The sequence below is a fragment of the Xyrauchen texanus genome, chromosome 22, assembly GCF_025860055.1.
Source record: "Xyrauchen texanus isolate HMW12.3.18 chromosome 22, RBS_HiC_50CHRs, whole genome shotgun sequence".
Lineage (NCBI taxonomy): Eukaryota > Metazoa > Chordata > Actinopteri > Cypriniformes > Catostomidae > Xyrauchen > Xyrauchen texanus.
The window spans coordinates 30749186-30776477 of NC_068297.1; the positions used below are offsets into that span (position 1 = coordinate 30749186).

The 27292-nt window shown below is 36.3% G+C and overlaps 2 protein-coding genes across 6 annotated transcripts; both read right to left on the minus strand.

Annotated features, from left to right (window-relative positions):
* On the minus strand, positions 1-27292 carry LOC127662624 (sushi domain-containing protein 4). Of its 5 annotated transcripts, none has more exons than XM_052153898.1 (9): positions 27218-27292; positions 7941-8108; positions 6233-6436; positions 5858-6031; positions 5455-5643; positions 5128-5319; positions 1503-1647; positions 1037-1422; positions 1-921 (listed from the first exon to the last, which is right to left on the minus strand). In XM_052153898.1, exons 2-9 carry the CDS (start codon positions 8071-8073, stop codon positions 884-886), a joined length of 1461 nt encoding a protein of 486 aa, XP_052009858.1. In that variant the 5' UTR covers positions 8074-8108; positions 27218-27292; the 3' UTR covers positions 1-883. The 5 variants fall into 5 exon arrangements, with proteins under 5 accessions (XP_052009858.1, XP_052009859.1, XP_052009857.1 ...); XM_052153899.1 differs by lacking the exon at positions 27218-27292 and adding an exon at positions 11110-11205; XM_052153897.1 differs by lacking the exon at positions 27218-27292 and adding an exon at positions 9308-9397.
* Positions 18835-22950, minus strand: LOC127662623 (complement component C1q receptor). The gene has a single exon (XM_052153893.1). It carries the CDS (start codon positions 22764-22766, stop codon positions 21132-21134), a length of 1635 nt encoding a protein of 544 aa, XP_052009853.1. The 5' UTR covers positions 22767-22950; the 3' UTR covers positions 18835-21131.

Sequence of the window (27292 nt, forward strand, 5' to 3'; positions counted from 1 at the left end):
CAAAGAATTTAAAAGGGCAGCGTTAAATTAGAAAACATACAGTATATTATAACATTAGATGTTAAATTCGATTTTAAATTCACTATTGTTTTATATAGAATTGTTCTATAGTCTATACATTATTTAACGCAATTACATCAGAAGTAACTGTAATTAAATTACAGGAAACACTTAAAGTAATCCTTTACTTTTTCAATGAAAAAGTAATTTACTTACAGTAATTAGTAATGCATTACACCCAACACTGACCCCAACAAGACTTAAACCAACATTTTTGCTTCATTACACATTTTTCCATTTTATAATTCATCTCATATTTGATTAAATCCAACCGAAGTTTCATAACTTTTTACTCTGGAGCCAGCTCATCAGGTTTTAACTTGTCCCATTAGTTTAATTGACAATTAGCCCAGAAAAGTGCAGGTTGGCTAACAGTTTAAAATAATAATGAACTCACATTTAAAGTTTAAACACCCAACACTGGGTGTCATTTATTTAAGAAATTGTCATTATTGTTATTACAGTCCATACCATTTGAAAGCAGTCCCAAATTCAGCACAGCTACCCAGTGAAAGTCACAGGAAAAATAATCTAGAATACTTGGATGCTTTGCATTGTGTAGTGGGGAAGTTAAACTAACTTAATATGCCATGATGGAATGCATAGTTTGTCCATGAGAAGAAATTGGGAGTTTATTTTCTCTTCATTAATCATTTTAATTGCCTATATTTCGTTGGTGTGCTCTTTATTAAATTATGTGTGCAGAGATTCTGTATGAGAAGAAATTTGGCCTTTGCCACATTATTCAACAAAATCAGAAATGAATGCTGAATTAAGAGTAAGGTGAATCTACCAGTGTCTCATTTTTAAATAGAGATAACAATCAGCAGTCCTCTTCACCATCCTCCACAAGAGGAATTTCTGAAAAATACAAGTAAATAAAGAACATTGGTTAGTGCATCAAATTGCAAAACACAAATTGTGGCTTATAAAAAGTGTGGTAATACCACTAGGTGGCATCAGCCTACAACCTTACCATCTGCAATGTCTATGCTGGGGCTTGTGGAGGCAGTCTCCTCCATAGAGGTGATTGCATTGGTTTTCTCTGACATGTTATTTAGTCCACCTGCATGGGAGGAAGATGGCTGTATGCCTTGGAGACATTCTGATGTGTCTGAGATGCTATCGCTGATATCACCCTCACCAGTGTCCAATGGCACACCAATATGACTTCCTGTGTGGCCAGGATATGAAGGTGGATTTTGTTCCTCTGAATGCTGTGTGCTTCCCAGACCAGCAGGGGGCAACTCACTTGGGGGCTGACAACAAGTACCGCTTACAGCCTCTTCATAAGAGGGCAGTGGTACAGCAATACCATCGACAACCAAGATGTTTGGATCATGGCTGTCTTCTTGCTCTTCACTGAAAAGGGGGTGAGAAGCATTTTTAAATAGTACAGTCGTTTCCATTCGAACTAGACAATGCAACTTTGTTGTCTGTACCTTGGATCTTGCTGGGACTTGCATTTGAAGTGGAACATCTTGGCTGTTATAACCAGGAGCAGGGCTAGCAGCACACTAGTGGCCGTACAAGCCACTACTTTCCATGTGGTCAGTAGAGAATCTTGAAATCCTGGCCAGGTTGTCTCTATGGGAATAAACAATCACTTGTATTACCTAAATAAAATCAGTTTTATTCAACAGGCTGATAGAATAAAACATACGGTCCTAATTTCTTAAATCTTGATCCTTGATCTGTTATGATATTTTACATGTACAGTAAGAGGTCATTGTACTTTAAAACACACTGTAAGTTTCAGAACTCAAAACTTCCTCCTCACTGCAAAAAGAGCATTTGTTGAATCCAAGCTGCCAAAATGACTCTTTCTGTACTTCCTTCACATTGTGATATAATGTGGTAGATATTTGCATCTGACTGCCTCCTCAACAACACATCAATGCCTAAGTTTTCTTAATACATCTGTATCCCTGATCAGTAGTGTTGAGCAGTGAGATGGCACGGAGTGAGCAGATCAGTCAAGAGCAGAGAGCCAATCAGAACAGTGGCCGTTTACTGACAAGTGTTAAAGAGAAGCAGCACCAAAACCGAGTGTTTCTGACAGAGGGTCAGAATGAGGGTGAAAAATGTACACGTTTTACAAATCGACCGATATGGGGTTTTTAATGGGTAATGCTGATACCCAGACAGCAGGGTGGCTGACAGGCCGATACAATGCCGATATATCACACAATTTAATATAGTAAATAACATAAAAATAAAATTGCTAAAACTATTATTTAGCACTATATTTAATCAAATTCACACAAAACATTAACTTTGTAAAAAATTATCTAAAAAAACATTATTGTATTTTATGGTAGATAGCAGTTTCTTCTGATTTCTGTTCAGTCATACAATTTTATTAATTTATTTGTCCATCAACTATTGGATGGCATGAGCACATTAACAATCACATTTTAAAAAAAAAATACTGAATCAAACAAATTGTAATAAGACATTTACTTATAGCACACATGAAGCACTTTTACTTTGAAGTTGCACTCACACGCTTGTGCAGATCCAGCTCAAGCAGCAATCTCCTGACAATTTAAACAGCCTGGATCACCTGCTTGGATTGTAAAGGAGTGACTGTCATGATTTGTGAGTCAGAGGAACTTTTCATCCTGATGTTTTGATTTTTGCTGATATAATACATGCTTCAGAGGAAGATATTAGATGAGTGCTCAATGGGAAGAAAACACTGCAAACGAAAAAGCTGGAGGCTCGTGAATTATATGTTTAAATGAGATTTCTGCATATTTGCAGACGTTAAAAGTTTTATTGATATTTACCTTTTATCAGAAAAGAAAGTTACAAATTACAGGGAACTGTTGAGGAGAGACTCTTAGAATACATGTTTCAGAGGAAGATACAGTATACGTGAGTTCCACAGGATGCTGGATCTGCTGAAGTTGTGTGAGGTTGGTTTATTACATCGGTTTAAACATCTGAAATATGTGCATATTTTCGTTAGTTTTATTTATATTTGCCTTTTGATCATTAGACAAGACTGCTAAACGTTACAAGGAACTGCTGAAAAGAGAGATGGAGAATGAAACAGATGAGCACTTTAAAATTCTTAGCTCAAACATGACTGCCGCATCTGATATGCGGACTATTTAAATGACACTGTGTTGAACACTGGTCTATTGCTGTAGTAACATGATGGCATGTAACAACAATCAATGTTCAAATGTCTCAATAGCTCCACATGCAAGCAGGTGATTCTCTGCACCCTCAAGAATCAAATTGGTCAAACGTGAAAATTTATGTTTGGAAATTGCTACAAGGATGAACCAGACTTGTGGAGGTCCACAATTTTATTTTTTTTCTGAGGTCTTGGCTGATTTCTTTTGATTTTCCCATGATGTCAAGCAAAGAGGCACAGAGTTTGAAGGTAGGCCTTAAAATACATCCACATGTACACCTCTAATTGACTCCAATTAGCCTATCAGAAGCTGATTGGCTAATTGTCTAAAGGCTTAATATCATTTTCTGGAATTTTCCAAGTTGCTTAAAGGCACAGTTAATTTAGTGAATGTAAACTTCTGACCCACAGCAATTGTGATATAGCCAATTAAAAGTGAAACAATCTCTCTGTAAACAGTTTTTGGAAAAATGACTCATGTCATGCACAAAGTAGATGTACTAAACAACTTGTCAAACAACTATAGTTTGCTAATATGAAATCTGTGGAGTGGTTAAAAAATTTGTTTTAATGACTTCACCGTAAGTGTATGTAAACTTCTGACTTCAACTGAACATAAAGTTTGTTCAGACACACTATAATGTTGCTCTAATAAAATCTTGTCTGAAAGTAAAGAAATTGTTTTGACAGGTTTAACAGTAAGAAAGAAAGAGAGAAGGAAAAAAGAAAAAGCATCTTAAAGCAGATTAAAGGGCTTGTGTGTAAGTTTTGACAGCTAAAGTTTTACAAACATTCCAAATTCTGTGTCACAGGATGTGGTCATGTGTCTGTAATCGGAGAGCGAGGAAGCATTAAGGGCCATCACCTGGTGATTGTTAACACTAAACACCTGTGTGTCATTACAGTGACGATGGAGACCGGCGGAGAGACAGTCGTGTGTGTGTGTGTGTGTGTGTGTGTGTGTGTGTGTGTGTGTGTGTGTGTGTGTGTGTTAAAGTTTGACTTACCTGGACTGCCACCCCACTTCCTTCCTAATTACTGGAACCTTTACAGATTAGTAGCTCATTTAAAAATTCTGTAAGTTATGTAGTCTAGGCAATTTTCAGCCTTTCAAAACTCTCACAATGGAAGGTAAAGTCTTTGAAAGAAAGAGGGTGTAAGGATGATCACTTCTGAATGCAACACACCCCATCATTCAGATGCGCTAGAAAAGGTATAGCAGCGTGAGCCAGAACTGCCTGAACTCTTTGCTAAATTTCACCAAACCCTTGCATAGACACTGTAGACTACTGTACTTGTTAAATTCATCAATATTTTATGTGTTTGATGACATTAAAATATTTCATTATTTACTATGGCTCCTTTAAATATATGCATTTTGTATGCATAATTTTTTATATATACACTGAGTTTACATTATGTATAACAAATGTCTCTTTAAGAACAGCGGCTGTTCAGTGAACGAGTTCTTTACCACATCCGTGCTATGTGTTTAAATTAATCTGACTGTAAATAACAGAACAGGTATTAAAAGAGACTTAAATCAATGAAAATCGATTGTGTAGATCTCAACTTTAAAAGAAAGTTGGACCGGGAGAGCCCTAAAAGATAATTGCCCCTAGTCCTTGGCCCTTGCTAGTCATAATCCGCCCCTGCTTGCCAACCCTTATTCTGCTCTTGCCCCACCCTTGCCATCCTGGACACACCCCTGCCCTCCAACTACCTAGCTCCTTTCTTTAAGTATATGCAATTACCATTTTTCACAATACAATCAATTTCCTATGATAAAATCAAGTCTCTTCTTATTTTTATTTTTTTTGTTGCTGAATATTTTGTTTCACTCAAAAATGTAACTTTATAGATGTAAAAAGGGTTGTGAATACCAGTTTAATGGTTAATTAAAAAACTCAGAGACATACCATCTTTGATGCAGTATAACTGCATATGTGGAAACCATTGCCCATACTGACAGGTGATGTACTTGTAGTCTTTCACTAGAGAGAAGCCATGATAACAGTAGTATTCTACGACTGTCCCATGAATGTAGCGGTCACATGGATGAGGGTGGCACATGTAATCTCCATGCTCTATCATTGGGGGTAGAGAGCATGCTGTAAAAACATTAGAGACAGAAAAAAGCATCTTAATCAGATAAATACTTTCCTGTTCCAGAGTCATTAAAATGTTTATGTTTGTCTATGGAACATAATCTGGAGACTTGTCTACATAAAGCTTTGATATTTCACCCTCAACATCAAGGCACCGGGGTGGTGTGTCCGACCAGATGAGGTTATACATGCATTCCAGAAGTTCAGGTCCCTCCAACTTGTACCCAGGGAAACACTGGTAGTGGACTACTGTACCCACAGGCACAGAGAACTCTGTTTCTGAGATGTTCATGTAACTGTGTGGAGGTATCAGCGGCCGCAGGCAGCCTATGTAGAGAGAGGATCATGCTGAATTTCTGTACAATGACCAACCTCATGAAACTGTCTGCAGATGTGACCTGGACCATTTTGTATGTGTTAAAAATCAAAGTGATGTGTGTACTTCACAACACATGAACAAGTATTGTAGAAGTATATAGTTAGTTTACATAGAAGATTAATTTGTAGACTGATATGCCAAAAATTACTTATTGCTCGACACCTTGACAAGTTGGCTGATTATCCCATGTCCCATCAGCCTGACAGATTGACACCATAGTTTCCATGTCAGGGTATCGAATCTGAAATCCCTCATGACAGCTAATAATGAGGCTGTCTCCAGGCCTGTACGTTTTATTAGTGATGTCAGCATCCTCGATGAATGGAGGAAAACAATCTTTGAAAGACAGAATACCATTTTTGAGAAATAATTTTAGAAAGTGAATGTGAAGTCTTTAATATTTTTGAAAAACCTTTAATTCAGTACCATAACATTTTCATACAATTACATTTACCAAGCTGAAAAATAAACACCCATTATGAGAGACTTATGCTTTGGATTTTAGTTGACAAGTCTATTAAGACTGAATAACCTCACCTTCTGAAAGGCACACTGGTTTAAGGCTTGGTTTCCAGCCTACCGATCCATTGTGGAAGCGTGTGCAGACAATTTTGGCTGGCCCCTTTAAGCTGTAACCTTCCACACAAGAGAATCTGGCCACTGAGTTTTCAAAGAACACACCATGGCTTGGAGTTCTGATTCCATGCTCAGGAACATCAGGATCCTTGCAAAACTGTTCCACTTAAAGTGCACATGGAAGAACCAAAATCATGTTCTCAAAGCAACAAAAGACCAGGTAAATCTTAGAATACTGTATGTGTGCCAGAGATCGGAGAGTGTCTCAACATCTGGAACTCAGTAGTCCTCTAAAATGATATGATAGGTGCGGTGAGAAACCTTTTTTATTATCAGTTTCCCCTTTCACATTCTTCTTCTTGTGTTTTTGGTGATTGGTGACATGCTTCATGCATATCGCCCCCTACTGGGCAGGGAGGAGTATTTTTTTAGCAAAATAGGACTTAAAGGAATAGTTCACCCAAAAATGGAAATTTGCTGATAATTTACTCACTCTCAGACCATCCAAGATGTATCTGAGTTTCTTTCTTCATCAAAACAGAATTAGGAGGAGGCCTGAAATTAAATCCAAAAATCTTAAATTCTGTTTTGATGAAGAAAGAAACTCAGATACATCTTGGATGGCCTGAAGGTGAGCAAATTATAAGCACATTTTCATTTTTGGGTGAACTATTCCTTTAAATATTGATTTGTTTCTCACCCACACCTATCATATCGCCTCAGAAAATATGGATTAAAACACTGGATTACTTTCATGATGCCTTTATGTGCTTTTTCGAGCGTCAACATTTTAGCATGCATTCACTTGCAATTAATTTTAAGTGAAATAAACATATACAATTAAGTCAGGTAAACTCAAACAAGTCCATGCCAAAACAAACAAACAAACAAACAAAAAAAACGCACTAAAAGTAATGAGTTGAATCAATACTTAAATATTTTTTTTTTTACAGTTACTAATTAACAAACCCTTTATAAAGCCTTAACAAAGGGATCAGTAATGTAGAGTGTTACCACAGTGTCAATTAGTGTCAAGTATAGTGTGTAGTAACATAGTGAGAGCTTTAAATACTATATGTATAATAGGTAAGAAGTTGCATTGGAAAAATGCTTTAACACATTAACATAACTGCAAATCAGATTATAAACTAAATCGTAGCCTACTTTATCTCGAAGCGTGTTTTTTCTCCCGCAAATCCTTAAAGTTTTACATAAAGGATTCTTACAACTTTTATGAGTGTATATGGTGATGTCACCCCTGCAGCTGATCTGTTTGGTGAAGCTGATGGTTACAACACTCAGTGGTCTCCACCACAGTAGTCTACATCAGATTGCATGCTATCACTTTCAGTCACCAAGTAAACACCTCCAGAATGAGATATAATTCACTGAAGGTTACATAAATGTTACCTTCATAAAATTGTGGTACAGGGCTTATGTGTTGTCTGTAATTGTATGAGTGTTGTCTTCTGCTTTATTAATGGCCAGATGTTATTCAATATAAAACATGCAGCGATTGTCTTGTCATGACAGTGGCACACGTTGAGTGATGTCCCATTAACAAATACAGTATTGAGACAATGGGTGGCAGAAGGGAGGTTTCTAAACGTCATCATATTCCCTAATAATTCTCATTTATGCAACCACAATGATTGTGCTATTCTCTTACCTACTGTGGTAACCGTGGAGGCGGTGACCAGACAAGGAGGGAGGAGGAGGAAGATGGTCGAGAAAACAATCTGGCCGTAGACAGGATGTCCAAACGGAGATTTCTTGCCTTCTTTGTTAGCATGGTGAAGCATCTTTCACTCAATACAACGCATCTGGTGTCAATGCTCTGAAATTTAGATGATAATGCCAAAAAGGTTAGGTAAAACGCGAAAATATTAAATCTATTGCATCATGGATTTCCCGCCCTATGGAATATCCTCGGCGACGCGTAGAACAAGTTGACCAATAAATCCCCATATCAGTTGGTAAATAGCAAAATAGTCTTTTCGTGGAAGCGTGTATCGCATATCCGGCACGCATTATTATGCATTATTATGCATTATCATGCATTATTCTTCAGTAGACCAGACGAAGACTAGAGCAACATAACGATGCGGTGTAAATGTGCGACGATGATGAAAAATGCGTCAGATGCGTCACTCTCCCACCTTAAAAATGACGCGAATGTATTTTAAAGATATTGATTCCTGTTTCCCCCCTCATAAACATATGATATTTGTTCACCTACCTGCTGAGGCAGAATATTGAAAATCAATTTCGCCGGAGTTGCACTTTCCCTCAGCAGATGTAGTTGAGCTGATTAAGCTATGTTGATTATCAATGAAATAATCGCGTTATACTGGACCACCGGCCTTTACGAAAAACAAGAGTTATTGAAAGCAAAAAATAGCTCTACCTGCCGTTTTGTAAGTTGGATATCTCGTGATATGTTGATGAATTATTGTACAGGTCAAAGTACCAACCTGTAAAATGAGCTACAGAGAACAACACATTTTCTATGTGGAATGAATGACCTTATTCCCTCCTGTGTAGGTGTTACAAGATAAAATATTCCTTAACCAAAGATGTTTTATCACATTTATTAAATATATGACTATGAGGAAAATCCAATAAATACCTGTGCCTAATTAGTTTATTGTGTGTCTTCTCTCAGATATACTGTAGGTTTAGTATATTTCACCAGGTCATGGTAAGAAATAAAAGCTCAAAACAGAAAATGTTGCATGGGAATATGCAGACATAAGTTACATTTACTTTGATATTTGTTTTGCAAATGAGCTTTTATCAAAGTGCATTTTTGTGACCTCTCAGATATAAGAATACTTCCACAGGTAAAGAACTTACAGTGTGCTTGTAACCAAAAAAACTGAAGAAATAACAATAACAGCAAAAGGAACAACTGGAATGAATATGGAAATCATACAGAATAATGCAGGAAAGTTCAAATTCAACTTACAGGACAGAAATCAAAGACTTAAAGGGATAGTTCGTCCACACTTGAGGATTCTCTTATCATTTACTCACCCTCATGCCATCCCAGATGTGTATGACTTTCTATCATCTACAGAACAGAAATGAAGGTTTTTAGAAGAATATCTCAGCTCTGTAGATCCATTCAATGCAAGAACTGTGAAGGTCCAAAATGCCTGTTCTTTATGCATATCGCCACCTATTGGCAATTTGTTGTAAAAAGGACTTAATATTTATCACCCACACCTATCTTATTGCTTCAGGAGACAAGGATTAAACCACTGGAGTCATATGGATTACTTTTATGCTTCTTTTATGTCCTCTTGGGAGCTTTCTACGTTCTGGCCACCATTCATTCGCATTGTTTGGAACTACAGAGCTGAAATATTATTCTAAAAATCTTCATTTTTTGGTTCAACAGAAGAAAGTCATAAACATCTGGGATAGCATGAGGGTGAATAAATGATAAGAGAACTTCCATTTTTGGATGAACTATCCCTTGAAAAGGAGCACCATCACCAGAGATGTAGGTGTATTACATATAATTCAACAACCATTAAAACACATGTGGCCTTTATCACAAAACCAATTGGCTGTGAAACATGGATATGCTTCCAATGCAACAAGAATAAATGTACACCAAAATTCTGCTTGTGTTATTGCCTACTATTTTTGTAAGAAAAATATTTATATTGTAAGTAAATATTATTTATGATTGTTGTTTATTTTTACAATGTGTCATTGTGTATCAATAAAGTAGAAAACCTTGTCATATTTTTTATTTTATTTTTTGCTAATTTGAGTAAATTTAACTTGTAAATAAAATACAGTAAGTACATTTTACTTAACTTTTTGAGGCTGGTGTTCCCAGCATGCACTGGGCTTGAATAATTAATTAACTTACATGCAGGCTTCTCTGTTCAGACCTTTATTTTGTTATTACGTTTGGTGATATTTTGTTTTGTGCAGTCTTAAGTACATTTTCTGAATTATTTCTCAACATTATCCATTTGTCATTAAAGATTGTTTCTGTCATCTTGTTTTGTGCACAAATTTTTGAAGTCTTTGTGTGCTTATTATATCTTATTGATATTGCCATGTAATGCAAGGTTATATTATCTCATATACTAGGGCTAAATAACATGCATTAAGTTTACCTGTGGGAGGCAGGTTACAGTATGTCATTTACAACATGAATAAACATACAGTATGTTTGCATGGAAATTTCAAAATGTGACGTTCTAATAATATGTTCTTTTAAATTTTACCAAGTGCATTTAACACATAACACTTAAATTTAAGCTCATTGTGCATACACTGTTATTAGTCTGATATTTGTGATTCATAGGGCTGAAGTAACTTGAATACTTGAATTACCTCTAATGAACTAGAACAAAATGGCAGTCATAGTCTAATCATAAACTGGTGGATTGCATTCCTGTAAAGCAGCTTTAAGTCAAGTCAAGCTTCGATATAAAGGGGCAATCTTTGGTCCAATCAAAATGTTGGTTGCGGGAGTGTTCGAATTCTTCGAAGATTCTTTCTCTCAGTACTATTAGCAATGTAAACAGAACATAAAGCAGTGGTGAAGAGAACATTTCCTGAGAAAGTGCATCTCTATGCACTGCTGTTTATTGCCCGTGGTGGCCTATTTTAGTCAGCAGATTTGCCTCTCCCTGTTTTGCTGGCAGTTGACAGAAAATGTTTCCCCCTCAGCCAGGACATAGAATATAGAGGCAAGGGTCAATAGAGGGCCACAGCACTGGAGAGAGACTTCTGGTTCGCAGGCGATTCTTTGCATCTGTGGCAGTGAAATTTAGAGCAGAGAAACCTCTTTCACATTCAGCTGAACTTACCAGGCATGTCTTGCTTGCAGTCAACAGCTTTTTTAGGATCTTCCCATTCTGGTTATTGTTGAGTTTCCTATACCTGAAGTCCTCAACTGCCTCTCTACTAGGTACACCAAGCTTCTTTGCTAGGTCATGGATATCTTTTCCCCCAAAGAGAACAAGGGACTCCTCCCAACGGGGGTTAGGGGTCACAAATGTCAGTAGGTGGTATGTATTTTCTTTAATAAGTATGATATGAGTATTATATTAATATATACACATATCATTTACTTTTAATATTTATAATATTTTAAAGATTCATGTATTGCAAAATAATTGCATTATTTTCACACATGACAATAAAAGACTGAGCACAAGCTGGTCCTGAATAAATTATTTAATCAATTACAATAATGATAATTGTGCATATGCACAATATAATTTTTTACTCTGTTCTTGTGCACAGTGGGATTTAAATGTATACAAGTGGCTCAGGTGTTTTGTTTACGTTCACCAAAATCCATTCAGATCAATTTAATAATTTAGTGACCATATCTGGTACATTTTCATGTATAAAAAACGTGTCTACATGTTTATTCACTTCAGTAAATTGCTGTAAAAAAGGTTTATTTTACAGTAAAAAAGTGTTCTAAGAACACAGCAAATCTATCTTTTTCCCTATAGTTTGTCGACTGCACGCCAACATAGAGATAACAATCAGGAGCTGATATTAAAATAAGCTTAAATATTTAACACAGATCAAGTAATTTGCTTAAATTGGCTAAATCAACCGATCAAACCATTACCTCACAAATGTTTTAATAATCGGCCGATATATTTTCCTGATTGGCCGATTTGTCGTATCTTAATGTTACGCTTTATAAGCTCCAGACATGCACAATTAACAGATACCACAAATGGAGTTAAGACCATGTCCATACGATCTGAAATATTATTCAGATGAATCCGTTATTCATTTTGAAGTCATTATTTGAATCGACCACCCTGCTCTCTGGATATTGACAATGGCTATTAAAAAACCCATATCGGCCGATCACTAATAAACTCCACTAACAATGTGCGCTTTAAAGAAGGATTGTATTTGTTTTTTGTGCAGTGCTTTTCACATAATGCTCCAATCAAGAATGATATGCTGATAAATAACTCTTGTTTGTGTTCCTCATCTCTAGATTATTAATTCAGACCAACATCAATGTCAAGAAAAACCATGGATAAATGAACATTGTTGAAAGCAACTTTGTAAAAATGAACGGAGCAGTGTTGATTAGACTGTCTGACTGACGGCCTATTACTTATAGTGCTGGGCAAGTTACTTTCAAAAAGCAATCCACTACTGATTACTGATTACTTCTGTAAAACTGTAATTAGATTACTAATTTCTTCATGTGGAAAGTAATCATATAACTAGTTACTTTGAAGTTACTTTTTAAAACCAGTCAAACCTTTGAAAAAACAAATGTGCCACTAATAGCTCATTAAGTACTTTAATATTGACTGAAAACAACAAAGACAGCAACTTGGCTAAAGAGATCCAATGCATTTCTAAAAATGCAACTTTCTTATCTCAAATATGCTGTAGTAGTGTCTTCGAGTGTGTGTGTGTGTGTGTGTGTGTGTGTGTGTGTGCTATCTACAACCTTTTTAGCTGTGTGTGGCATGTATGTGTACAGTAAGTTGTTTACTTGTGTTAGTAAGAATAGTAATGAACTGAAAGCATTTCTGAAAACCCACTTGCAGACAGCTTTGATTTGCGTATTTGAATGCTTGTTGTTTTTTCTGTGTGAATATACAGATTTGCTTGTGTGTTGCATCATGCATGTCTGTGTGCATGTAGGCCTACAGTATCTGTAGTCTGTTTGTGTGTACATGTGCAACATGTGTGCTTACGTAACTTTACAGCGGGTTGATTATTTCTACCTCCCTGCTTGTGCTCAAACGAATTTAGTATCCTTTATCACTTGCGCATCTGTACCGCTATTTTATTGTGTTTTATTGTGTACAGTACATAAAGAACATAAATAGCCCTTTGCTTAGCGATGCCTTTTTCAGGACACCGTTCTGCAAATGTTTCCACCTTGTGACTGATATATCCCTGTGTCAGACAGGAACGAGTAGTGTTTTCCATGTACACCAAAACCGATCCCCAGCTGCAGAGGCAAACCCGAGTGAAACGCGCAGAGATTTGAGGAGGATTTGTCAGTGACCCAGCCTTGCATGCCTCAGCCAGGACGCACTGAGATCCCTTTTCACAATTTAGGTATTTTCTGAAGATTAAGCGACTCACCTGATTAGCACATGTCTTAAGTAGATGTCCCCCAATCTTATTTGGGCCAGAAGGTTTCATCACCTTGCTCTTTTTAAAAACTTGTATATAATTCAGCTGATTAAAAAGTTACACTCCTTATTACACACTGTCACACTCCTTGGTGCATTCACTTCATTGGGAAAATCCTCCACATCAAATCTAGTATAAAATTGTGGCCGGGCAGAGGGCGGGGCCGGGTCATGATCCTACACACCTGGTCCCGTATTAGGCTAATTAAGCCTCCGAGAGGGATAAAAGACCCGGCCCCGCCCTCCGCCCTGCCACAAAAATATATTCAATTCGTGTTCCAATTGTTTGTCAGATTGATAAACAACTAGATTTACAGCATTACTCTTACTCTTAAATCCAGTTATAATATGCATACTCTCCCAGGCGGAGCCAAATCTATTTCTTCGAAGATCCCCCTCCACTTTGTCCTTATAACTTTTTTCACTTCCTATCTAAGTCACCTACATGAAATGCCCTCTTTCTCTCAATCATAAGAGACTTTATAGATTTGGTTATCCATGGCTTTGTATTAGCAAATGTTCATATAGTTCTTAGCATATAGCATATCCTCACAAAAATGTCATCATTGTCAGAACATGAGTATTCAAAAACCTCCTGTTTGTACAATGAAAACATCCTTGTAGTGATAAAGATGAGTCTGCAGACCATTTCCTGATAGATTTGTTTTCAGCCATATACTTCTTTAGAACAGATTTATACACAGGAATTAAAAATACAGTATTACGGTCGGACAGTCCCAAAGGTGGATTACTAATGGACGTATATGCACCTCTGACGGATCCATAACATAAGTCCAGAGTCTTATTGTGCTGTGTTACACAAGTAACATACTGTTGAACATTTTGCAAAGTTTGTTTCAAAGAACAATGGTTAAAATCCTCTTGCGCTTTACGACCACACAAGCAACAATAAGGCAAAAACAGCCACTACAATGAATATAATCAGACCAACATACTCCCCTGGGGTAGACAGTAACCCCCCGGACAATGTAATCAGACCAACATACTCCCCTGGGGTAGACAGTAACCCCCGGACAATGTAATCAGACCAACATATTCCCCTAGGGTAGACAGTAACCCCCGGACAATGTAATCAGACCAACATATTCCCCTAGGGTAGACAGTAACCCCCGGACAATGTAATCAGACCAACATATTCCCCTAGGGTAGACAGTAACCCCCGGACAATGTAATCAGACCAACATATTCCCCTAGGGTAGACAGTAACCCCCGGACAATGTAATCAGACCAACATATTCCCCTAGGGTAGACAGTAACCCCCGGACAATGTAATCAGACCAACATACTCCTCTGGGGTAGACAGTAACCCCCGGACAATGTAATCAGACCAACATATTCCCCTAGGGTAGACAGTAACCCCCGGACAATGCAATCAGACCAACATACTCCCCTGGGGTAGACAGTAACCCCCGGACAATGCAATCAGACCAACATACTCCCCTGGGGTAGACAGTAACCCCCGGACAATGTAATCAGACCAACATACTCCCCTGGGGTAGACAGTAACCCCCGGACAATGTAATCAGACCAACATATTCCCCTGGGGTAGACAGTAACCCCTGGACAATGTAATAAGACCAACATACTCCCCTGGGGTAGACAGTAACCCCCGGACAATGTAATTTTGGGATGGTGTCATCAATTCAAGTTTGTGAATAAGAGGGCATTCAGATCCATTAACGAGAATGAAGGGATCAAAGCAAGCACATCTATATCTTCCTATCGTGATTTGACTCGCATTTGTCTACAGTATGTCTTCGCAATTCTGTCCATTTCTAACAAAACCAGCTGGGCACCGACACTCAGACCTGTCTCTCGCATAAAACGCTTCACAAACTGTTGACACGCAGTATAAATCACAGTGCCCCTGACCCTTATGCAAAGCGGAGGGTTCTTGTATCAACCTGAAGGGGTTTATTTTGCAATAAAACCGGCTGACTGACTCCTCATTGTTCAGCCTATTACAAGACTACTTGCCCAATAAATAAATAAATGTACATGAAACTTTGATTTGAGTTACATTTATTTTATTAGCTTACTTGTAGAGATCACACAGTGACCTGAGAAGCAGGAGAGATGGCTCGCAGAATGTTCGGTTGATGCGTTTTACTTAACTTTTCGAAGCTTGAATAATTAATGAGCTTGCATAGTATCACTGTTTGAATGTTTATTTACACCATTTTTGTTGTTAATTTTGTTGTTATGTTTGGTAACTTCTTGTTTTGTTCAGTCTGAAGTTCATTTTCTACACAAAATGGCCTGTTCATGATCAAAAACATTATGTGTTGATTGTCACGTCATCGTGTTTGTGCATCAAGTGCTGAGGCCTGCGTGTGCAGTGCCAGTTGAGTTATGCAAAGTTGTCTTGACATAAATAATATTATGAAATGAATATTTTAAATATAAAAATAAGAATATAGAAATATGAACAAATGAAATTATACTTTTAAAATGAAACTACATTATGAAATGTATGCTCTATCATGACAACAAGGCTGCTTTGATGCTGCATTTAGTTTAAACAGAACTTCAGCAGCATCAGAACTGCCTTTGACACAGGGGTGGAGGTGGGTCAGAGCAGGTATAATTTAGTTTGGCTTCTGCGTCTTTATACAGAATTTTTTTTATACAGAGCATGCACCTGAGACCCGTAGTGACGGATTAATTGACAGCTGCTGTCAGACTCTAAAATGGAGAGTGACTGGAGTGACGCAAGTATCTTTGCCACGGAGCGGTCTTTTGAAGTCGAGGACTTTTCTCCCCCACCTTCACCTGAAGTGAAGGAGGGTGAATTGTCTGTGGACACAGAGCCGGAGCCATATCAATTCGAGCCGCTGGCTCAAACTGCGGTTTTAACTCCCGCATCGCGATCGGCATCCGACGATGCTAGCGAAGCAGCCGCGCAAGAGAGAATGGGGCCAGTGTCTAGCTGGTACCAAGGGCGTGGTGAGCTGGAACCTGCTTACGTCAGCTGTCACCGCTTACGTCATGAACTACCGCAAACAGCCAATAGGAAAATTCAACTGCAGTAGCTACCGTTCAACCTGAAGAGGGCAGCACTCAGACGTTTTTACACCATATATTGAAGAATTAAAACACTTTATACACAAATGTCAAAAAAATTACTTTTTGAAATTGCTTTTGAAAATAAAAACATACAAAGTATGATTATTGTTTATGAAAACTGAGGAAGAATATTAAGATCTGCTAAAGTCTGTATCTTTCACAATATCAACACACATAAGAGAACAATGTAACAAAATAAAGTTAGCCTTAAACTGAAATAATAATAATAATAATAATAATAATAATAATAGAGCATTATATCTGTTTTTCCTTTTTAAAATTTGTATTATTCTCTAATTCAATGAGGGCATTTGCCTTCCTTATCCTGCACACATTCATTTGCACACAGGAGCTAGATACTTGTGAAGATAATAGTCATTAGAAATGGTGAACAAACTGATTTGATAATGTCCAGGATTGAGGATAATGGAATTCCTGACACTGTCAGGAATTATGCAAGTTCAGTGACACTTCAAACAATCTTTTTATGAGCACTAGAAAAGAAAAGAATGGAGAATAAAAGCACATTTTCACATGTATTTACTTTGAAGGTTTGGTTTTCATCATCGTTTTGCCTCTTGTGAAAATAGGTTGTGCATATGATCGGACATCACTTCTGTAACAGTTTTTTTAATCTGTAGTTTTGACAGCACCCAGCAGCTAAGCAATTTGCATAAATACATTTGAGTGAATAAGACTAGAATGTGCTCATCCAGAAGTTGCTGGTCCATGTTTTGGAGAAGAGTGAAACTGAGCTATATTCAGACAAGCTTATACGGGCGCTCTTCTGGAACTTGACGAGCACCGATGCTGTTGCACGTGTTGTTAAATTCACCGCTGAGTTTTGCTCAGAGAGGGCTCGGATGTTTACCGTGATTGGCGGGCCGCATCAAATAAGACTTAAAGACATTAGTAGGCTACATCTTACCGGGAGACTCTGAGAAGTGGTGGTACGCAAGAAAAACTGCCGGTACTCTGTTAACTAAATTGTAGAAGTGCAGGTACTGCGTACCACCCCACTTCAAGCCCTGTGTAAAATTGACTGTTTTTGCTTAAGTGTTTAAGTTAAATTTATTCACTTTAATAAATATGCCACGAAGTTAAGTAAATTTTATTTCATTTCATACAATTAAGGTTTACTTAATTTAAAACTGTGCAAATATGAAAAAAAAACTTGCAATATGTAGGTATATATATATATATATTTTGCACGTTATTTTATTCAGTAATTATTGGCAACACGTTTCATCCATCCTAATTATTCCTTTTTTTATTTTTCATTTAATAACAAGAGTTACAGTACACGAATTGCAAATTTTTTTTTTTCATATTTTGAGGCAAATGTATTGTTTGTTGTTATTTTTGTGTTAGTTATTTAGTGGAGTGAATTAACTAATAATGATGTTTATCTGTCTCTGCCATTAACTCGTGGCTCAAACTTGAATCCGTTTAAAAGATTTGTTCAGATTTGTTCATTTTGGCATAATTCATTCAGTGATAATTTTGTAAATCACACTTTTATGCCAGTAAGTGCCAAAAAATAAATGTATTTTATGTGTTTTGAGAGAATAATTAAACCATTGGTGAAGTCATTCATGACCGAAACGAGTCTAATTACACTTTACGTGTCTACAAATCTATAGGCTACTAAGAGAGAAGTTTTAAGCGTGTTCCCCACAAATGCCAACTGCATAGGCCTATTTATCATTTTGTGAACTGCTGTTCATGACTATCAAGCTATACACAAAAGACAGCATTATTAGCCTAAAAATAATTACTCATTATTCCTCCAGTCTCTTTCACTCTCTCCAACATTCCTTCTCTTCTTCAGTCAGTCAATAGACGCTAATCCTTGCTTGTTCACAAATCATCTAGTTCAGATTTAAATGTGGTTCAGTGAAGGGCCGTATTCATTCAGTGGGTCGAAACAATGATCACTCGAATGCTATTGGCTCGTGCTGTAGTCACTATTTAGTAATCATCCATGTCTCGCACATAATTGCAGTGCTGCCGTTGTTTAAAGAGCTCAAAATGGGTGCACACATTTCCCCCTAAATAGGGTCTAGCAACACCCCCTAAATAGGGTCTAGCAACACCCATGCTGGTACCTCTACACAGTCATAAATTAATTATTTACTCACTTGTTTGAAGATATATTACTTACAATTTACTTGTTATTTATTACAAATTTTAATTGATATTACTTACAATTCTAGCTTGCAGATTACCGATACCCATAGTACAGTATAGAGACTACAATAACAGAGAACAGGACGTGAAGCTTTATTTTAAGCTACTTTATTTGCTCAAGTAAATTGTACAGAAAATATTTACAATACATGGCATAAAATAGCAAATAATAAAGTAAAAACAATATTATATCATTTTACATTTAGTGCTCTGGAGTTAGTTGATAGTCTCATGGAACTATAAGGAAGAGGGAGACCGGAGAGAATTGTCACACTTTTTACTGTTTTACCCCAGTGAATATTTCTCAGTCAATTTCTGTATTGACACATATCTTAAAGTCTTGGCATCAAAAGTCAATTAAACATTTCCACCAGTTAATTTAGTGCATGTTGACCTTTTGTGACAACATTCCCCAATGGCAGCATTTTGTTGCATGGTAACCTGTCATTAATCAGAATCTTCAGCTAAATTGAAACAATTATGACACAAAAAGCAATGCATGAAACAGCTAAAAATTAAAAAGTAAATGTAAAATATTAAAGCATTGTTTTGGCCATCAGAAATTGTAATTAATACACTGTATAATTTTATAAAATAGGCCTACCAGTGTTGGGTGTAATTTGAATACAACGTAATATAATCTAATAAATGTAACTATTAATTTGTATTTAATTACTTTACTAATTCAAGTGTAACATTACAAATTATTGTAATCAGATTACAGTTACTGAATAAAGTAATTATTTTTATGTATAGGCTACATTACTTATTACACATACTGTATTTCTAAAATACTATTGGTAACAAATGTATTGTCCATTTGTTAATGATTTGTAAAATAATTGCGTTAATATGAACTTCCAATAAACAATATGACATTTATTCTACTTGGTTAATTTCAACATACACTAATACATTTTTTAAATGAAAACTTGTGTATGTTAACGTTTGTTATTAAACCATGAACAAACAATCAACAATTGTATGTTTAAAAACTAACATTAACCAAGATTTAAAAATGATGTACAAATATATTGTTCATTGTTAGTTCAAGATACCTAATGCATTAACTAATGTTAACAAAGGAAACCTTAATGTAAAGTGTTACTACAATATTATGTAGGCCATATAATACATTTAAACGTCTGTTTGCGTTTCTGAGACAGCTGAAGGGTGTGACAATGCACTATAGACATGATAGAAATATAGACATTTAGAATTTGTTGTAAATAATACAAACGCTTTTCTATGAGGTGTTTTAGAAAATAAACTAAAATTAAAGTAATGATTAGTGTCATTTTGTGGCTTTTTGATGAAGTAATCAGTAAATTAACCTGATTACAATTTTAGAGGTTAGGTTAGATTAGTAATTTGTAGTGGATTACATATTTTGAGAAACTTTTACCCAACACTGGTGACAATTTGCCACCAAACACAGCACACCCTTAAAATCTCCCATCATTATGCTGTTGATTCTTGCCTTAGTTTATGCCATTAATTGTATTAACTTATCAATTAAATAAAATCAATGTACAAAACCACTGCTAGAGAAAACATGCATTTGTGTAATTTACCTTTTGACTCAAAACCTTAGTTACAGAGACAGCCAATGACATCTTCAGCTTGCAAACAATAGCCTGTCTCCTCTGTAAAATCTCACATTACACTTAAACATTTAAAGGAATAGTTCACCTAAAAATGAAATTTCTCTCATCTTTTACTCACCCTCATGCCACCCCAGATGTGTATGACTTTTTTCTTCTGCTGAACACAAAGGAAAACGTAAAAAAGAATAATATCTGAGCTATCTTGGCCCATTTAATGCACATGAATGGTGGCCAGATGCTCAAATGATGCACATATCGATGCTCAAAAACACACAAAAAGGCAGCACAAAAGTAATCCATATGACTTCAGCATTTAAATCAATTTCTTCAGAAGTGATAGGATAGGTGTGGGTGAGAAACAGCTAAATATTTATGTCCTTTTTCACTAAAAAACTCAATTTTCAATTTCACATTCTTCTTCTTCTTTGGTTTATGGCAATCCACATTCTTTGTGCATATCGCCACCTACTGGGCAGGGAGTAGAATTTACAGTAAAAAAAGGACTTAACTATTTAACTGTTTCTCACCCACATCTTTTATATCGCTTCTGAAGACATGGAGTCTAGTGGGTTACTTTTATGCTGCCTTTATGTGGTTTTTGGAGCTTCAAAGTTCTGGCTATCACTCACTTGCATTGAATGGACCTACAGAGTTGAGACATATTTTCTAAAAATCTTCATTTATGTTCTGCAGGAGAACGAAAATCAAACACGTCTGGGATGGCATGACTGCAAGTAAATGAGGAAAGTATTTTCATTTTTGGGTGAACTTTTCCTTTAATGTCCACATCGTCTTACAAAATAAAAAAAATCAGCGTTGCTCTTTTTCTTGATGCTCTAATCCAGATGAAACCCAGCAATAGTTATCAGCGGTGGCATTTTTCTTAATGGCTTTTTTTGAGCGTTTCCATCGGTAGATGACAAAGACTGATGTGAGCACAATGAGCAGAAGCAATGGAATAACTGAACCCAAGACACACATCAAAATCCAAGAAAGGCCGAGGAAACTTTCTGAACGTTTAGTAGATTCTGTTTTAGTATTTGTCTCGTTGTGTGAAAGGGGATTGATTGTTGAGGGTCCATGTGCGTCAGCTAACTGATCCAGTTCTGTTATGAGTGCCTCTTCGTGGTTTTGGGATGTTGGAGTCGGGACGCAGCTTATGCCATTTTCAGCTAAAGTGAAGTTTTGCCTGCACGAACACTTATAACTTCCCAAAGTATTAAAACAGATGTCTTCGCACGGCTTATTGACACATTCGTCGATATCTATACATGTCCCACTCTCGTCCGATGATGAACTGTAACCAGCGTGACAGTAACAAGAGAATGAACCCTCCGAATTGAGACAGCCCTGGTCACATCTGAATTCGGTGCATTCGTCCACGTCTTCGCATTTCCCAGCGAGAAGTCCGAAACCTGGTTTACACTCACAAAAGTAGCTTCCAGGATTGTTGCGACACTTGTGTTCGCCGCAGATGCTTTGAAGGCATTCGTCGATATCGACGCAGCTGATGTTGTCTCGTGCCAGCCGAAATCCATCCGGACATGCGCACGAAAACCCAGTGGATGTCGACACGCACTTCGATTTGCACGGTGAATTTTCGCAGTTGATTCTGAGAACGCAACTAACTCTGTCATCCGTCAGATAATAGCCCTCACGACATTCACAACGCACACCTGCTGCATTAGTCTCTAAACAAAGATGATCGCAACCACCGTTTTTATGTTTGCAACTTATTTTATCCCGTGCGCAAAAGCGCCCTGGAGTTGTCCAGTCAAAAGGACCATTTTTGTTGTCACATAATGAGGTAAAAGTTACACCATCCTCGGACCCATTGCACTGTATTTCAGCCAATGTTCCATGTGGTAGCATTGCCAACCCGTCATTCTGATTGAGTGGTTTTGTTAAAAATGGAAGACTATAATTGACATCACCTGGTTTGTCAAACGCAATGGGTTTGCACATGCCTTTGGAAAGAAATGTACACATATAAAAGGCGCTGTCTCGGCACGTGCCATCTGTCCATTTCAGACCATCCACTAACGACACCGACACGCACCGCTTTTCCGTGCACGTTCTCGAAGGGCTCTTTTTCCAGTTGGAATATTTGGAAACTGTTGGCTCTGACGTCCATTTGTAGCCATGCAAATATGCATTGAAATTAGTACAGTTTCCTTTGACCAACTCAAGTCCTATCCAAAGTTTAGAGTGGCGGACGGAGCGTTCTCCTGATGCTAAAAGAGCTGATTTAACGATCTCTAATTCATTGTGATTCCTCATAGTGACCAAATTACCGCCATTTTCGACACAGATCTGATGAGCTTGTTCAAAACGTTCCTCCTCCAAATGCAATGTAAGGCAAGCCTCAGCCGTGCACGTTGTGGTCACTCGATTGGTCCCGCCAGAGACAAAAGTGGACAGCATCAGAATCAGTACGCGCATCATCCCGTCACTATCATCAATATGTTAATTGCCTGTCGTTCGTAAATGTTCAGTTCATCTCTGAGAATAGAGAAGAAATCGTTCGCATGACTTCCAAATGCCAAAGCAGTGTGATGAATCCTTAGGCTTACTCAAACAGATGCATCCTGTTTGGTTTATAACCTATAACGGAAATAATTGTAAGCAGCACGTTTCATTGTCTCTTCTCAGAGCAAGTTCCTGTAGCAGCTAAAACAATTGTCCAGGCTGCTTATTGTTTTGACTAGTTTCCCAGATCTGACCAGATCTGCTGTGGGGGCTCAAAACCCCCACAGCACTCCAAATGTAGAATTTATATTAACCTGGGTCAAACTGAGGGTCTTATTTAACTTACTTTTGGCTCCATATGAAAACTGTCATAATTCACTTTAACCACATTATACCACTATATACTTAAGATAAGCGTGATATAATAAAGACAAGTAAATAAATGTTTTTTTTGTTGTTGTTGTCATTGTACTACAACCAAAATAAGTTATTAAAAAATATATAATTGAATGCAAAATATTACTTTGTAAAGGAATTGCTTACCCCAAAATGGAGATTTTCTTATCACTAACTCACCCTCAAGACATCCCAGAGGTGTATGACTTCTCGTTTATCTTCAGAACACAAATTAAGATTTTATAGAAGAACATTTCAGCTCTGTAGGTCCTTACAGTGCATGCGAATGGTGGCTAGAACGTTGATGCTCCAAAAAGCACATAAATGAGGTATAAAAGTAATCTCTATGACTCAAGTGGTTTAATCCATGTCTTCAGAAGTGATATAGGTGTGAGTGAGAAACAGATCAGTAATTAAGTCATTTTTTTACTATAAATTTTCCTCCCTGTCCAGTAGGTGGCATTATGCATGAAGAATGTTAATCGTCTAAAACGAAAGAAGAATGTGAAAGTGTCCATTTATAGTTAAAAAAAGGACTTAAATACACACACACACACACACACACACACACACACACACACACACACACACACACACACACACACACACACACATACACATCTATTGATTATGAACGCATTGATTTAACCACTAGAGTTGTATGGATTAATTATATGCTGCCTTTATATGCTTTTTGAGCTCCAAAGTTCTGGCTACCATTCACTTGCATTGAATGGACCTTCAAAGCTGAGATACATTTCTAAAAATCTTAATTTGTGTTCTGCAGAATAAAGAAAGTCATACGCACCTGGGATGGCATGAGGGTGAGTAAATAATAACATCTTTGGGTCAACTAACCCTTTAAGTGTATTAAGACAGCATCTTATTTCCCCGTGCCAGCTCTTAAATAATGGTAGATGTATTAACCTTAAGAGAAACATTTCAATTCAATTAAAATGTATTTGTAAGGCACTTATCACAATAAATATTGTGCCAAAGCAGTTTTACAGAGAATATTGCCATATAACCCTCAGTGTCTAAAGTCTAAAGCAGTGATGAGAACAATCTATGGCTGTCAATAGATTAAAATATTTTTGATTCATATCATTATTTTCATAAAGGCTTTAGAAATTATAATGAAAATGTAAAAAATATATATATATTTGGTAAGTGGTTCTATTAAAAATAGACTGCAGATTATACATGGCCACACTAAATATCCTCATGAAAGTATCCCTAGAATTAAAAAAGAAATATATATATATTTATACTTATATTTTGTCCGGAAACACCCATTCAACATGGCTATGTCTTGCCATTGTGTCTATTGCCTGCCTGCTACTGATAAATACAGCAATGGATCACATCCTGTGTTTGTGTTTAGTGGGCCAGCGCCTCTATTTCAATGCCAGGAAATGACCTAAGACACCCTTTTGGTAGGTCCCCTTAGACCTAATGTTAAAACAGTAGATGTTGCTTATTTTTCTTTAGTCATCAGGAATTGTGCTCTTTCCTAATATTTTGCATTATACAGGAGGTTGTAAGATACAAATAAGAGACAAGAAACACATTTTCTTCCATTGATTAAAGTTAGCATATAAGTGGTTAAACATTGCTTATCATGATCTTCTATCATACAGAGGAAAAATACACATTTTAGAAAATAAATACAATAAGAGAATTTTACTGCATAAATTAGAGTTGAATGGCCATTAATGCTCTTCATGAGTCATTTCAATGAAGCCTACTTTATGGTGATAATATTTTAACACTGTTCACATTAGGACGTGTTCCTGAAATGATTATTTTATATCTATTTCATTGCATAAATCAACCTATTGTTCATTTGTAGACAAATTACTTTAGGTGTATATCCAACACCTTTCCTAACAATTCTACATACCACACTAATATCTGATATAAGATAGCAAGGGCCTTTCTCTAAGAAACACAAGCTTTTGTGATTGTTATAATGGCAATTAAACAATTCAAACCACTGTGCAAATGGTAATTATTGTGTATTTCATTGATCCACAGTATTCTATCATGAAGATGCCACAAATGAGATTACAGGTGACAATAGGAATGTTATTATTTTAGCCATTGTTGTAGCAAGAAATTGACGTTAGAATTCTTCAGAAATACACAAGTTAGTTTTATGCATTATACAATAGACATATAATGTTCTTTAATTTAACCAAAGTAATTCTTTAAGGTAGCATTCTTTTTTATTTTATAAGTGAAAAAAATCAAATCAAATCAAATCAAATCACTTTATTGTCACACTACCATGTACACAAGTGCAACAGTAGGTTGAAATTCTTGTGTGCAGTTCCGAAAAAGAAAAAGCTATAGATACTAAGTACTGCATTCTGCATGTGCTGCCCATACTGAAATGTTTCTAGGTGTTTATATGCAGATATTTAAATGCATTACAGTAGCTATTTGTACACTGAAATATTACAACTAATTACTTAAATTTTCTCAACTTAAAAAGTTTACATTGTGGAACATCTGCGGTTGTTACCCCTCATTCAACCACCAGAGGGAGCCCTCTCCCGAATACTAACTCTGTACAGTTTCTTCATTGGTTACTTTCTGTCTGAACTGTATAAATGCCATGCTGTTTCCATTATCACATTGTGAAGTATTGCCAGCTTACCCTTCCTTACAAAGCGTTAATTCCATTGCTGTTTGCTGATTGTTTACATGTTATGACCATTGCCTGTTTTCCTTGATTTACTACTTTTTGGATACCCCTTTGTTTTGTTTGCCTTGTTGGACTGTCTTTTTGGTTTATTGGGTTATACCACCTGCATAACAACTACCTTTATTTGCCTGACGATTTGGATTGTTTGCTTGTGTTCTAATAAACTTCATGCACGTGGATCCTAACACTGTCTCCATGGCCAGTTCATTACACACTGGATAAATTAATAATCCATTAGTCATCCAAAGTAAAAAGTGTCTTTGAACCAAATAAAGTTTTCAAGTTTAGTGAAATCATAAATATTAGTCTTAATGTTTTCTCTTTATATTAACTTACTTTTAAAACCAAATATCCAAACAAATATAATTTAAAAATATCAATGTAACGTCAAGATATTTCTTCACTTTCAGAATATGTGATTTTATCATCTGTGAGAGAAATGAACTGTCAGACAAAAAATTTCCAACATTTATTTTGTTGGAATACAACATTTTTACAATGTTTTTATATGATCAGACAAAGCATCCTTAACAAATACACACTGTATAGCAATGAAAATGTCTTTCCACCATTTTTTACGTATAAAGGAAACAAAGAATAACACACACATTGTATAACAATGAAAAAATCTTTCCATGTTAGCATACCTCAGATGAAACACAACTGATGTTCACTAGAAAAATACACAACATTTCCATGAACAGTCCATTAGAAATGACTTTACACAACCAAGCATTTAAAAAAATGAATCCCAAAGGTCAATACAATGTCTGATGCTACTGTTAAAACAAGTTTGGGTCAAAAACTGCTTTAAAAGTGGCATTATACAAAAAAAAAAAAAAATAATAATAATTTTTTATATAAATAAAACAGTTGTCAAATTAGCCAATGAAAAAATAAAACCATGAAAATGGATTTCCACCTTCAATGAATAGTTCACCCAAAAATTAAAATTCTCTCGTCATTTACTCATGCCACCTCTGATGTGTATGACTTTCTATCTTCAGATTGTTTTTAGAATATTTAATATATATATATATATATATTGTAACCGCTACCCTTTTCAGGCTTAAATCACACATCAGAGTAAAGACGTAAAGGCTTAATACTATTTTAGGTATTATTAAAAGATGAATGTTAATCTCCTTTGGTTTACCCAACAATGTTTATTTAGTAACAGGCCCAAAATTTGCAGTGAATTGCATGAATTTTATATTAAACAACTCAATCATCACAAGCATTTACATTTAGAAAATATTAAATTAAATTATCAAAATAATCCAGAAATAATCAAGAAATGTTCAGTGTTGAGTGATCTCACCAGAAAAGCTGAAGATGAAGCCGAACTGTTAGGAAATGGTTGAAATTATGATGTCCATACAAAAGTCAGCACTTT